Genomic DNA, 14,342 nt, shown 5'->3' with positions numbered 1-14,342 from the left:
GGCATGAGGGGGGGCGAGAAATGAATGTGGATGAGATCCGCTCACGGTTCCCGAGCCACGCGGCAGCTTTCATCCACTCAGCTCCCTGCAGAGACCGTAACCGTGAGTCACATAAGCAAACCTTGAGACGTCTGACTCGCAACCTGCACTCCTGGTTGACCTCAGTGGTGCTTCTTAACCACGCCGTTCAGACTCGAGGATCTCGGGGGAGGTAGCCTTATTCGCGTACAATACTCAGCACAGAGAAGACAGATGCCTAAAGGATGTAGTTAATGTGGTGTCTTGCAAAAGTTTTAGAACCCCTCTGACCTTTTCATATTTTGAAATGTTACAACCACTCATGTAATGCATTTTATGTGTCAAAACGACACAATGTAGTAATTATTTCATTTTTATATATTTTCTTCATACAAATACATTTCTGAACAGTACGGCATTCACCTGTATTCAGCTCTCCCAATAAATTTAAATTGAACATTTTACATTCAGATTAAATTAATTCTTTCTTTTAACATCTTTTTTTTTCCATTAAAGGAAAGTCATTGCGCATGGAGAGACACGTGACAGTAGCTCGGTAGTTGGACCAGGCCGCTTACATTTTCAGATAACGGACTGGACGGTGCTCTTTGAGATGCTCAAACTTTTTAATATTGTTTTACACTGGAACCTTTCAAAAACCAGCTGCCTTCAGACAGACATTATATTGAAAGCAGGTAGCCCTTATTTACTTATTAGGTTGTGTAACAGAGTTACAAATGTGTTTATAAAATTTTTATTCATTTTATATCGAGAATTTGTGAATTTTATCTTATTGAATTATTTTTGATTTGTTGCTTTTGCCTGCGGGGGTCGCTTTTCTGCGCTTTGCCTCGATTATGTCTCCTAGGCTTCCGTAGTTGCCCCAGCCCTAGCTCATCCGCTTACCCCTTTCCCCTCACAGCAATTGTTTCGCGCTGCTGAGGGCAAGTCAGAGGAAAGTTCGCTGCAGTGATGTATGTTTTCTGTATGAATATTGTTGTTTACTCTGAGGTTTTTACCATGTGTTGTTTATTATTGCTGTTAGTGGGTTGCTTTGCAGTTTTGACAGTCATTGCCGATTTTTCTAAACAGTTTTATTATAATTTCTTTCTTTTTTTATTTTGGCGCGAACAACCGGTGCTAGTTAGACTAGCACAGTTCGGATGAACTTTATTTTTATTTTCACATTTAGGGCTGGAGTGTAAGGAGAGGGTTTGGAGAGGAAGCTAATTTGTTTTGTTCTTCTCTCCCAGGTATGTGTTTTATTTTAAGTTATACTTTTAATCTTTTAATTTAACTCTGTCCCCCTGTATTGTAATGTTGTGGCCACCAGGTGGTGGGTTTCTCTTCTTGTTTTTAGTTTATTATTTTTGTGAGATTTCTTTTTTTTTCTGTTGACTCTTGTTGAGTCTAAAAGAAAAATAAATAATACTAAATAAATTGTTAGCAGACAGCGTTTCGCGCTGCTGAGGGGCTGGAGTGTAAGGAGAGGATTTCCTTACACTCCTTACACTAATACTCTTCCAAAATGCTACAATTAGAAGAAGAAAAAAGAACGATGGGACCACTAAAAAAACCATGTCTATTTAACTTTTCAGTTGTGATTTGGAGAGAAGCTATTGCTCTTCCAGTCTGTGGAAGTACACCGACTCTCAGGGACACAAAACTTATTGGAACTGGTTCCATTACATCGCATTGCTCCTTGTTTTATATTTAGAATGACCTTATTGTTGTGCCAGTGCAGATGAAAGGAACCCTAATTTGTAAAAGGAAAACAAAACAAAAGAAAAAAAAAACGTGTCCACACAGTTATTATGAGCTCACTTGCTAACAAGAAGCTAAAAATAGGATGGGAAGTTTGGCATGCTTTTCTGCACATTATGGCACTCTTTGACATTTAAACCCAGACTGCATGAAATAATTGAACTCTGCCAAAGCGGGAATTATGAGAACAAATCGACAGCTCTCGATGTGTTAGAGAGTAGCATAAAGTGATAGATAACACGTCTGAATGTGTTTATTTTATTTATTTATTTATTTATGTTCTTCGTCTGTAAGGTATTACGTTAGATGTGTGGAGAAGAGACAGATGAAATGTTTCCTGCCCTTTACTCTCCTCGGGCTTTGGCTCACAGAAGCTCTTGGGTCCAGAAAGGAACTCGGTTTCCAGCTGAATTCAAGCCATTCACACTTTTCCCTTCGCCTTGCCTTTGCTTGGCGTGTGTAAGGATACATGTATGCGCTTTCAGAAGTGCCTGAGATTGCGCGATGTATGACTCCTGCGGAAAACGGAACACTCTTATTCAGAGTCGAGTGAAAAAGGAAAAAAAAAATAAAAGCTGGCTTGGGGCGGGGTGCACCGTGTGCTATTCAGAGAGCAATTCCGCATTTCGCTAGAAAAAGGACAAATTTATTCTCTTTAAAGAGATTTATCTGGAATGCACACACAATCCTTGCTTTCAAGTGTAAATGATACTTTTGGTAACTAAAATTCAACATTTTACATTAGGCTAGGGATTTACATGTTAAGAGGGGAAGTAAAGTGAAGTGGATGCTGCCTTTTGTTTTCAAATCTAAATTTGTAACTGGATTCGAGCTTGAACCGTTTGACAAATATTTTAATCTCCACTATATTTGTACTCTCAGTTGGGTGTGTTTTTTTTTCTTTTCTTTTCTTTTTCTCCTCAAGTCAAGATGCGCACCACTGTTTTGATGATCTGTAATTGAGTACAAGACCGACTCAAGGATTTGTTGTCCCCCCCTCCCTCTCTATTCTCATGCGACCTCTCCATGCACAGCTCTCTCTGTCGACTCTTTTGTTTCTCCCAGTCATTCAGACTCTTCCAGGCTTTGTCTTTGTGAACAAACTGTGTAAACAACTTAATATGAGCGACTGTGTGCGCACGCACACACGAAGCAGCAGAAAATTGAAGCCAAATACTTCAGAGCTCCAATTTTGTCATTTCTGATAACAGGGCCTGGTTTTTCAAAAGAAAACTTTTTTTTTTTATTTTCTGCTATACAAACACAAATTTCTTTCAAATTATAAAAGAAGAAACATGGATGAGTATATATATAAAAAAAAGGTTTTCAAATGAACAATTTCATCTCCTGTTGACAGAGTTTTGAAAGAATGGGTGAATTTTCTGACGGAAAGGCTCCATGCTGCTCTTTAGCAGGCTTGCAGACTGCAGTCTTTTTAGCCGGTTGCCTGTTTTTGCTGTGGTTACAATTCAATTAAATGAGCTAGGTAAGGGCTTTAAGGGCCACGTCGCAGTCTCTTGTGTTTGAACCTTCAAATTTGAAAATTCTCATCTTGTTCACAGAGAAGTCATTCAAAACACTTCAAACAAGGAGACAAGTTAAAATTGTCCAATGATAAATTAACTTCATGCATGTTATTAAGAAAAAAGGACAAATGATGTATCTGTCTTGGGCGACAAAGATACAAGCCAGTAAGTAAATATCTTTACAGAATTGCTTTTTCTATGCATGAAATATTACAACTTTTACAAATTGATCATTTATGTTAAAACAAATTTGGCCAATGAATAATGCACCTTTGAATGCCACATGACATATTGTAAAATGTACGTAATGCCTCATAAATATGGTACACCTGACCGAATGAAATGTGCTATACAAATAAAATTTGATTGATTGATTCATAATCTCATGCTGCAACATGCAAACACTCTGTCTGTGCTGATGAAGATTTACTTTCTAAGCTGGATGTTTGAAGCGACTAATATGTTTGCAGATTTGATCCTTTTTCTCATTAATTCGGCTTATAATTTACGACCACTTGGGGCCAATATTGTGTATATAAACTGCGTGTATGAACTTGAAATCCATCCACAGGTTATCAGACCATTCTTTAAGCATGAAGAAGAAGAAAACTGAGATCCTGAGGCTGTAAACCCCTTTACATTGGGCTCCCTTCAACCAGAGAAACAGTCGCTATATGTTACAGCAGCACATCAGAAACAACACGCACACTTCATAGAGAACGAAGGACTTTATGTTTTACAAATTTCTTTTAAATTATGTATACTTAGCCCCACTAAAGACTAATTTTTAGATGCACCAACAAACATAATGGGTTAGAAAACTGTGATAGAGGTACAGACTGTTTGTACTTCAAGCGAAGTTGTCGAGACGGCACTAACAGATGAAAATCTTTCCAGAAATGTCCTTCATTTATTTATTTTTAAGTCGTAACACTGTTGCTCTGTCTTTTTTTTCGTAGTCTATGAAAAATCGGGGTAGGTGGTTCTGTGCTGCCGTATGTTGAGAGTGACTAAATGCTGTTTGAGCATCCTCCAACTTGGCTGCAGTTGGGAGTCATCTGGACAGGAAGTGTCCCACAGTGTGGTGGCCCCAAGGCTTCATCGATGCCCGTGCTCCCACGTTCTCTTCATGTTTATTTATTTGAGACAGAGAGAAAAAAATGAGAGCAGCAGCTGGGTGTGAGATCTTTTGCAGTTAATTGTATTTGGGTATAATGCCAATGTACATGTAACCATTACAAATGCAGTGCAATAATATGCAGAGCCAGGCCCGATTGATTAAGATCAGCATCCTCCCCAGAGCTGGGTGCCTCTGCAGTGTCTTCAGGCAGATTGGAGGCATGATGCAATAAAACACAAAGTACCTGAGGCAATGTTGAGCCATAAATGCACCAATGCACGTATTTTAGAGATGCTCTTTTCCCTGTGTAAAGCCTTCCATTGACATTATTTTCCCAGCATTATGAGAAATTTGCAGTTGAATTTTACCTTTCCCTCCACCCCCTAATTTTTAATGCAATTTAATTTGTATCAAATAATTATTAATTAAATGGTGTGCATAAATTTAAAGCACAAAAAGACATACATCTACTGTATGCGTCTCATAAAACCTTCAAAACTAATTTTTTCTATGAAGTCCCGTCGAGTTTTATTTCCCAATGCAGGTCGAGTTGAAAGGGGCAAAACCATCTTGTTGGAAACTCTTCAATCCTGTTATGTCATTAACTTCCTATTAACCGAATACGAGTTGTAGTTACAGTGAAATGACACTATGTTTTCATCACGTGTCGCTTATGTGAAGAAAAAGATGAACGTCATTATCTTCTCCAAACCTCACCGGTGTCATTTTGAAAATGAATTCTTTGTTCTCTCCGTCACCGAAAAATTACATTTCTCATTCTGCCTGGCTTTCACGGTCATTTTATGGTCTCTTTTCTCTTTCGTGCAACTCTCAGGGAAACTACCTGTGAGCCCAACCTAGTGTTTGTGCGCTGTTTCAACGGCAGATCTGTTTGTCCATCTGTCAGCCGCTACCGTCCGGATCATTAGATGAGTATGCGCGTCGCCGACAGGTAGCGCGACAATAAAGTCTGCTGTGTAATTTGTGTAAATGAGAGCGAGTGATGCATGATAAACGCCCCGTGCGATGATTAGGAGAGATATCACCAGCATTATGGGAAATGGAAGCTGGCCGTGGGCTCCGGTGGACCTTCAGACGAAGAAGGGCAAGAGTTGAGTCAAGCAGCAAAAATGGTTGAGAAAAGGTCATTAAGTCTTTGGACGGTCTCACCCGGGATCAAGACTTGAAAATATAAAATAAAACCTTAACGAGGGGAAGAAAAAAGCAACATTGGAAAGAATTTTTTATAAAAAAGTAAAATACACAACAAGCAGCATTGCATGATTCTCAAACATTAGTACCGCTAAATGGTGATTTTGGGTTTTCAAAGTGTGTGTTCATCGCTATCTTAAACAGTCTTACTGGCCATTTTTGACAACCGATTATTGTGATCTCTCAAGTTTTCATCTTGATTTTCAGTCATACTGAGGAGCAAATCTACTATTAAATTGTTTTCTTGAATGTTTATGTGTACAGTGTATGTGCTTTAAGGTAATTTCTAAATTGTAATCCTGTGCTTCTTCCTTGCTGCTTGGTTTAGAAAAGTTTATTTTTGAGCGTTTCTTCGCTGCTGTTTCATGGAAGTGCCAGTTTTTGCTTTGGTTTGTGCTTCCTGCACACAAGGTTCCAGGTTCCTTGTTATCACACCAGTCCGGCCTTGTGTCAGTCCTTTGCAGTCCTCTATATAAATAGTACTGGGTTTCATTTTTCCCATGTCAGAGCAGTCAGTTTCACCATTATCCACCTGCCTTCGGAGCCCTACTTGCTTTAGGGTCCTTCCTATCAATCCCTCACAGCTACAACAAACAAAGCCTTTCTGTAAGAGTCGTCTGCCTTAAAACAGCAGCAATGCTAGGAACTGGGTTGTTTTGCTGCTGCTTTAGTGGAAAAGAAACAATAAATCAATTAATATTTATGGAATAGTCATTGCGAAAACAACATTAAAATGAAATATGTTTGCATTGTAAAGGATATACAATATACAGCCTATTTTACAGTCCCTTTGGGGGAATTAGCTTTGGACTAAAGTGCTGTCACTTTAGCCGCCCACACAGAAGATCAATAAAAAGAAAATAGAAATAGACAATAATCCACCAGCAACCAGGCTCATATACAAATCAGCCAGAGTAGCATGCGCCGGGCAGCAGCCATATTATAAACGTTTTAATAAGTCTTGTTGATGTTGCGGTCGGAAGAAAAGTTTGTGTGCTATCTCGGATGACGTAAGATTTTTTTTTGTTTTTATTTTTTTGTATTGAATGAATTGCTTCATCAAACCATATTACTTGGCTTGCCAGTTTACACTACTCTCAACTTTTTGATAAGTTTCTGTATTCAAAGAAATTTGGCGAGTTTCTTTCTCACCGTGTATCTGACAAAAACCATGGTAAACCGTCACCGCTAGCCAACACACCTAGCGCGTGACAAACACAAGTCGACGTGTTTATCACGCTTTCATTCAAGCCAGGTTAAGCAGTTGCTGGTCTTTTGGAAAATATCTAAAATCAATTTTGCCTCGGAATAGTGTTGGGATCTGACCGTTTCTCATAGGCTTCGGAAACCAATTTGTTGATTCTCAGTGTCATCAGGACAAACGGGTTTCCCAGAGGGAATGTAGTACAGCTTCAGCTCTTGTAAAATGTGGCTGGCGGTAAATGTTTCAACAGTTTCCCTGGTTTCAGTAACAAGTCATTTGTTATCAGCTTACACATTCAAAAACATGCAAAGAAACAAACCTGTGCTGCAGCTTTCTGAGACTTTCATTCCCAGTGAAGCAGAGGATTCGTCTAAGCAATTACGACTTTTAGGACAGCGCAGGAGACCATCCTCTTTGCTGTCCAAGCAGAACGTTGTTAACTTCCTTGTTTACATGTGGCTGTTGACATAAATAAGCCATCTTGTTGTCCATGCGGGAGAACTCAGTGGTATTGTACTTTCTTTAGATCGCCTTTAATAGGAGGAACACGCATCAAGAGCAGCCCCTTCTCCACAACAAGCCATCCACCATATTCTACTCATCATTTAAGTCCATCCTTATTTCCGTCAAACCAAAAAAACACCAATGTGGTTTTGGAATCTAAAAACAACTAGTGCTCCTGGTGAAGGAGATGGTGCTGAGGGCGTGTGTATGTGCGTGTGTGCATCCAATTCTCATTGTCCTCCTCTATCAAGTATTACACCAAGGTTGCCACTGTGCCTCTACTATTGATGGCCTTGGAAAGAATTAAAATGCAGTCATAAATCAGTTATAACACTATTGAGAATGATTGTCATTTTGTAGTCCAGATAATCCAATTGCCATCAAGCTGAATAATGCAACCAGTCGATTTCCTGCACTTTTGGGAAACGAGCTCAGCTGCAGGCTTATTTTACTGTTAAACATGAGCTCATATTGTTTCCCCAAAGTTTAAACCAGCACTTTTTAAAACAGCCAAAACAAATGATTCCCTCAACATACAGCTGCTGTCTGTTGCGGCGGCTCTTCTGCGTGCGCTCGTCGGTTGTTTGGACATTACCAGTCAAAGTGTCTCTGCATTTCCTGAGCCCGTATCCCACTCTATTTCCTCGTCCTCCATACAAGGTACAAACACATTAAGGCTGAACTCCTAATAGCCTGTGTGATGGATGCCCGAGAATAATGAGCTCTTTATGAGACTTAATACCTACTGTTAATCAATGGACATAGCAGGGCACTCTTCAATACTACCTTCCAAGCATTTTAAAATGAGCCCTCATAGCATAGATTGACTCACATTCTAAAACCTCGCTTTTCTTTCTTCTTCTTCTTCTCCTTCTTCTTGTTCTTCTTCCTGTCGCCACTCTTGTTCTTTTGGAGCGTGCAATTAGCAACATCACATATTCAAAATCAGCTGATGACTGTTCTTCAGAAATGCCCTCTCCCGCTCTGATATTGCTGAGTGCTCTCCAGACTGGGAAGCTTTGAGAGATTGGAAACACAATGCTCGGCTCTAATGCAGTGGGTGGACCAGACTTTCCTCAGCCTCAAGTAATAGAACCGTGAATGACCTATTTATTCCCATGAATATCAAATCCCGGCAGCCGCTGGAAGTGTTCCTGTCAATTTCAGCTGCTTCTCGCACTGTTGTTCTTTGAACTTCAGTTCCCGAGCGTATTGCACTGCTCAAGGCTGTTCGACAAAGTATCATGGTTTATTAGCATCATGTTCATTTATAGCCTGCATTCATAAATGATATGGTTTTGGAAATTAAATGGTTGCTGGCGTTCCCAGAACGAACAGATCAAACAATAAATACGGAGGTAATTGCAAAAACAGGCATGTCTTTGCAAGTTGGGATGAAGGCCGCGGCGAGTTCAGGTGACACCATTTTCTGTGCAGATCTTTAAATACACGTCACCGTGTGTTTGTTGTGTGCTCTTTGTGTGAGTGTATGCATTTGGGTGTGTTTGATTATCCCTTACAGGCTCTAAGGAAGCCAGATCCATTCTCACTCTGATAATGAGGGAGAGACTTCCAATGCCCTTAAGTCATTTCTCCTCCCCTGCCTTCCTGCGTGTTGCATCCGGCAGCGTTTCTCTTTCTTTGGCCTTTACCTTCTTCGGATGCAGATTATCTGCCTGCGTTGCCGTTACACCGCCCGGTCTTTGTCAGCCGCTTTCGTGGGAAATCGTGCATGGCTCCCTTCGGTTCAGGCTGACTGGACCGTGTTTGAGTCACTCACTGTTTTTATGGAATGGATGTGTATGCCAGATGACTATTTTTCAACAGCACGGTCGATGGCTGAGTATCTCTGTGGACCACAGGACTGGCAGCTCTGTTTCTCCCCACAATAGCCTTACTTATCCCGCGTCAATACTCCAATGTGTTGTATATTTGCCCGGTTGCTCAAATGTCCATTCCTAGTGCTCCCTCTTACCTAACTCTCCCTGTGGGGTCCACTGGGAGTGGAAGGCAAGAGTGAGTCACTGCGGAACCTCTGTTAATTTTCCTCTAACTTTTCACTCCTCTGCTCTTTCCACTTCCCTTTCCTCCTTTGTTTTTCAGGTGACCGAAACATCAGCGGACTTTGTGGGGTTGGAGGGGGGCACTTCAGTAGGCCTCTTCTCCCACTCCCTCCTTTGCTGCAACATTTACCCCAGAGGGTCGCAGTACTTAACCCAACATCAGCATGGATCTAAAAGACCGGAGGAATCGCTCCCTCACCAGGAGTCGTTGCTCCAAAGACTCCCAGTACAACACCTCCTCACTCGATGCAGACGAGCGCCGCGTGCCCACCCAGAAGTCGTACAGCTCCAGTGAGACGCTGAAGGCCTTCGATCACGAGCAGAGGCTGCACTACGGTGGCTGCGTGACAGATTTGGTACACCACGAGTCTGATGAGTACTCCAGGCAAGGTGGGTCTGCGGAGCACATAATCCATCTGAAATGCATAATTGCGCAGTCAGATAAGAAGCTTAATCCTAACTGTGCCGGACCGAAGGTATTGCATGGTAACAGAGCTTGTTTTTTGCTATTTAAAAGCCAGTTCGATATGCATTGCTGAAAATTTAATTAGGACTCTGATTATTCTCCTGAAATGTTCATAAATTTGCCATCACCAGCAACTTTCACTGCCTATTTAGTACTGCCCGTAAGCTGTCTGAATTCGGGACACAATACGGTGCCCATGTGTAATATACATAATGTCTACACATTGAAAACGTATCCAAAATATGATGCTTTCATTGAAAAGCAACAGAGAACATTTGTAAATATTTCCCAGTGCACTCAGATTTGGAGTTGCTGTCGTGCTGCTTCTTATCTTGCCATGTAGATAGGTATAAGTAAAATAATATTCTACCTGCGACTTAATGTAAAAAGTGAAGCACATTTTGTTAATGTCCCTTTTAACTCAGATGCTTTCAATCCTTTTAATGGGGTTTATATCGGGACACAGGGCTGAAAGTCTTTGCAGTGTCACTACAAAGACTAAGTAAGGTAGATGCCATTTTTTCATCTTACTTTTTGCACTTTATGAATGTATGGCGTACAAGCATGAAGGTTCAGCGTCTTATGATCATTATCAAGAGGTCAAATAAGTCTGTTTGCCACATCAAATATTTGGAATACCTAGTTGAAGGAAGCTCCTGCGTACCTGGATAAATTCTCGGGTCGTTTCTGCAACGTTTGGGCAGCACTTCCTTAAATTTTGTCCAAGTGGTACCTAAGGTTCGTCTCTGAGTTGCAATACTTGCACCAGAGAGTCTTTCTGCATCTCCAAAAGCTCTCTGGTAGCCAGGCTGGCAATCAGTTTGCGTGCGCCACATTGCCAGACTTGTATAAGTGCTGGAGCAAATTTTACATAGAGTAATGCAGTTGCTATGGAAACAAAGTAGACGTGCATCAGCGTGCATCAGGGATATAAATGATGGAAAATTCATGCTAAGCTAACCTAGCGGTGCTGTGATTGAAGCAACACTAAAAAGTCATTACAGAAAATATCCAAAAGTATAGAAGAGAGGCTTTCCAGCAAAACATATTAGCATAAGCACAAAGAAGTTTGGTGAAATAAAATGCAAACTAATGGATTGTAGCAGTTTCCATAAAAAAAAAAAAAAAAAATTTCTTATACCGTCAAAGCTTGTCTGTCTATATCTTTTGTTCCAGCGTGTCATTTTGTTCTGTCAAATATTAAGTACATCTTGACTCACAATAAGACGGTTGAAACCTCTATTTTCTTTGAAGTCAGCTCACCTGCGCTGGCTGCAAAAACAATCAAGATTTCCTACTGCATTTTCGCACGAGGCCTAAAACAGATATTTAGCACTAGCAAAGCTGTCATAATGGACTTTTGTATCCCCCCGGTGAGCAAGTTAGCCGATAGGCCGATAGGTCATCTCTGAAGGGTTGGGTCAGCTCCCTTAGCCATGTCTTTAGACTGTTCCCGTGTGTGTCTGTGTGCACGCGTTCTTGTGTGTACTTTGCGAAGGAGGAGGGGGGATGGGGGGGACATGAAACAGAAAGTATCGATCTTTGGCTGGTGAAAAGAGTCAGACTCAATGGGATTGATCCCTGCTAAGCTCTGTTTTCTCTGCATGGAAACAGACAGGAGAGGAAGCCAGCTCACAGCGACCCAACAATGTGGAGCGGAGTAGAGAAACAGTGAAACACAGCTCACAAATAATAATAGCATTAATATAAAAAAAAAAAAAAGTCAATTTTTCTTACGGAATGCTGCTGTTGCAGCCTGAAAGGACAAAACCTACCAGTGATGTCTCACTTTGTGTGGCTGCAAGGAATTAGGAGAAATGGATCAATCCCGTGGTAGTTCAGGGAAACAAAATACTCGACAGCACACCGCAAAGGGAGAAATGCGCTGCGAAGAACGGGGCGCCGCGCGAGGACACACTTCTATAGAGGCAAAGGTAAGAGCAGAAAATTGAGGATTGATTGGCAGAGTCCATGATAGACTCAAAGTCAGTGGTGTGTGCCGCTCGGACACACTCCAGTGCTGCACTGAGCTGACCTCACACCGGGCGATAGCTGGTCGATACCTCAGTACTCTCAGCCTATCGGCTCCGCCGAAAGCCCAGAGCCACAGATGCATCGTGGGAAGTGTGGCCACAGGAGACCAACAGTGTTGCAGCACCATATGGACTGTGACACTATGGGAGGAGGAGTAGTGCTGGAAGGACAGAGAAAGAGAAGGAGTTGGAGTGTGAAAGAGTGATAGGAGAGAAGCAGCAGACAAGAGTTTTCTTGTTATTCCAAGATATTTTTGCAACCAGAACACGAGAAAGTGAGGGAGTTGGGCAGACACTGTCTTCTTGTTCCTACTACTGCAGCTTGAAGCTTCCAGGTAAAATGCTAAAAAGGAAAGTAATATTCATAGCTTTTTGTGGTAGAAACGACCCCCAACTGTTCATATTGCGATTAATTTTTCTTTTTGTTCATTTGAAAGCTAAGAGATATCCCTAAGAGGACTTTTAGTGGCTAAACTAGTGGGCAGCACTACTTTTTCCTGGCTGACAGGAGCTGAACTAACATTAAGTTTTAATTCAATTAGAATTTCCTTGCAGTTGGGTGCTTCTGAACTTTTTGGGAAGTGAACCCAAAACTTTTCTCGGCCCTTTTATTTTCCACGCTCATAGGAGCTCAATCCAGTTCGTAGTATTTTTTTGACTCTTGTTACAGCTCCTGTAAAAATAGAGCATCCTTAAAGTATCTTTTTAACCTTTACTTCACCAGGAAAATCCAATTTGAGATGAAAAACCACTTTTGCAAGAAAACAGTGGTAACAAACAGTTTTTTTAAGCTATGCAGTCTCAAACAGAAGGCACCTTAATGTCTCCCTGCATTTCAAAGGATGTCCTAAACAAATCAAGCATCTGTGTCTGTAAGTTGAATCACAACAGATCACCATCTGGAGTTTGCTCTTGGAGAGTCCTTTTTGAGTCATTTGGGGTCATACTTATGCTTATTTTGCAATACAATCTTGTGTTTATGGTGCAGTAATTTTTGAAAGCTATTCTAATATAAAATGCCCGTTTTGAACGAGAATAACAAAACGCCTGATCTTTATTTCTCTTCAAAGAGTAGCTGTTTATAATTAGTCTACTGCAACACCCTCAAATCGTCTTCTGCATATCTGATTAATTGAGATATTGAACATAAATCACTTAACAGCTGTGTCCAGCAGTGGAGAAAGAGCTCATTCATTAAAAATACCAAAAAAATGATGTGGTGTTTTTTCTTTTTTCTTCCCCTTCAAGCAACATCATTATACATTTTTTTTGTAATTGCAGCTTATGTTTTTAAGTAGAGTGATCTGCAAAAAACTAAAATAAATAACAGATTTAGTGGGAAGATTTTAAAACCTTCATCAACCTTGTAAATTAGAAATCTGAGCAATCAAAAGGATGGTTGTCGTGTAAAACCTGGAGGTTTTGTGATGTTTCGAAGTGCAGCTAATATACACAATGAAACGGGTCAGAAAAAATAAGGTAAGATATGATCTGTAGACACATTTATCATCTAAACCCACTGAGTCCTGTTTACCTGGGCAGATCAGCAGTCTATCACATGTGCAACATGTAACACCTACCTACTCAAGAATTTGAAAATGACTCTGTGCTGCAGGAAAATGTGATTGAAATGTGGGTAAAACATTCTTGTAAAGACATTTATATTTCCATGAAGTTCAAAGTGGGACTTAAAAACACTTCTTCAAGAAATGTGAATTTAATTTTTGAGAACAAATAAAGAGTCTTGGCCCACCTAAGAGAAAGCAATAAGACTGATTTCTAAAGTCGTCCAGTGTTTCATTGTAAAGCTAATAATCTTAACTTGACATTTTTATTTGATTTCTGTTGACTCTGTTCTGTCACTTTTGTATTATAATAATAACGACAAACTTCATACGCAACACTCTGCCAAATGCGGCGTCCAAGACGTTATTCACAAATTCGATGTTACATATATTACTCTGCTCTCTATCCTAGAAACTCAAAATCCACAAAACAAGCATTGCTATTTATAAGAATAAATATATATCTTTATCTTTATATGAGTTCCAAATCCTTCACACATGTGACAGAAATGCTCATGACTTGTGTTATATAGACGAGATGTATTTTGTCAAGGTTGGCGGTTAAATATTGAGGGATTGTTTCTCTTTGCCTGTACAGTGGTGACAAATGTAGATCAACACAGCTCCACAAACCTGAACTGCTAAATGTTCATATTTTACGAACTCCTGCATTACAGCAGCAGCTGTGTCAAGGTGAAAACCGGTTTAAACATTTAAATGGGTGCCTAACTGCCTGTCCGACATTACGGCTTGCGTTACGGTTAAAAGCCCAATCCAGTGTAAGCTCCCACATTAAGCTTCAGGTCTAAATGTGCACATTTCGAAACAAGCCCTTTTTTTTCGTGTTTTAAAACGTCATCTCAGAGA

The 14,342-nt window shown here is 40.5% G+C and overlaps 1 protein-coding gene across 2 annotated transcripts in view; it reads left to right on the top strand.

Moving 5' to 3' along the window:
• Window positions 1-14,342, top strand: part of tenm2a (teneurin transmembrane protein 2a) — a 272,708-nt gene that overhangs the window by 59,674 nt on the left and 198,692 nt on the right. For both annotated transcript variants that reach the window (XM_055034285.1, XM_055034286.1), the window contains exon 2: window positions 9,452-9,801. In XM_055034285.1, coding sequence (XP_054890260.1) covers window positions 9,576-9,801 — 226 coding nt within the window. In that variant the 5' untranslated portion in view covers window positions 9,452-9,575. The remainder of the gene's footprint in view (window positions 1-9,451; window positions 9,802-14,342) is intronic.

Source organism: Poeciliopsis prolifica, unplaced genomic scaffold, assembly GCF_027474105.1.
Source record: "Poeciliopsis prolifica strain line A6 unplaced genomic scaffold, Auburn_PproV2 SCAFFOLD009, whole genome shotgun sequence".
NCBI lineage: Eukaryota > Metazoa > Chordata > Actinopteri > Cyprinodontiformes > Poeciliidae > Poeciliopsis > Poeciliopsis prolifica.
The sequence above is the reverse complement of the archived record's forward strand: the minus strand, read 5'-3'. Positions and strand labels throughout refer to the sequence as shown.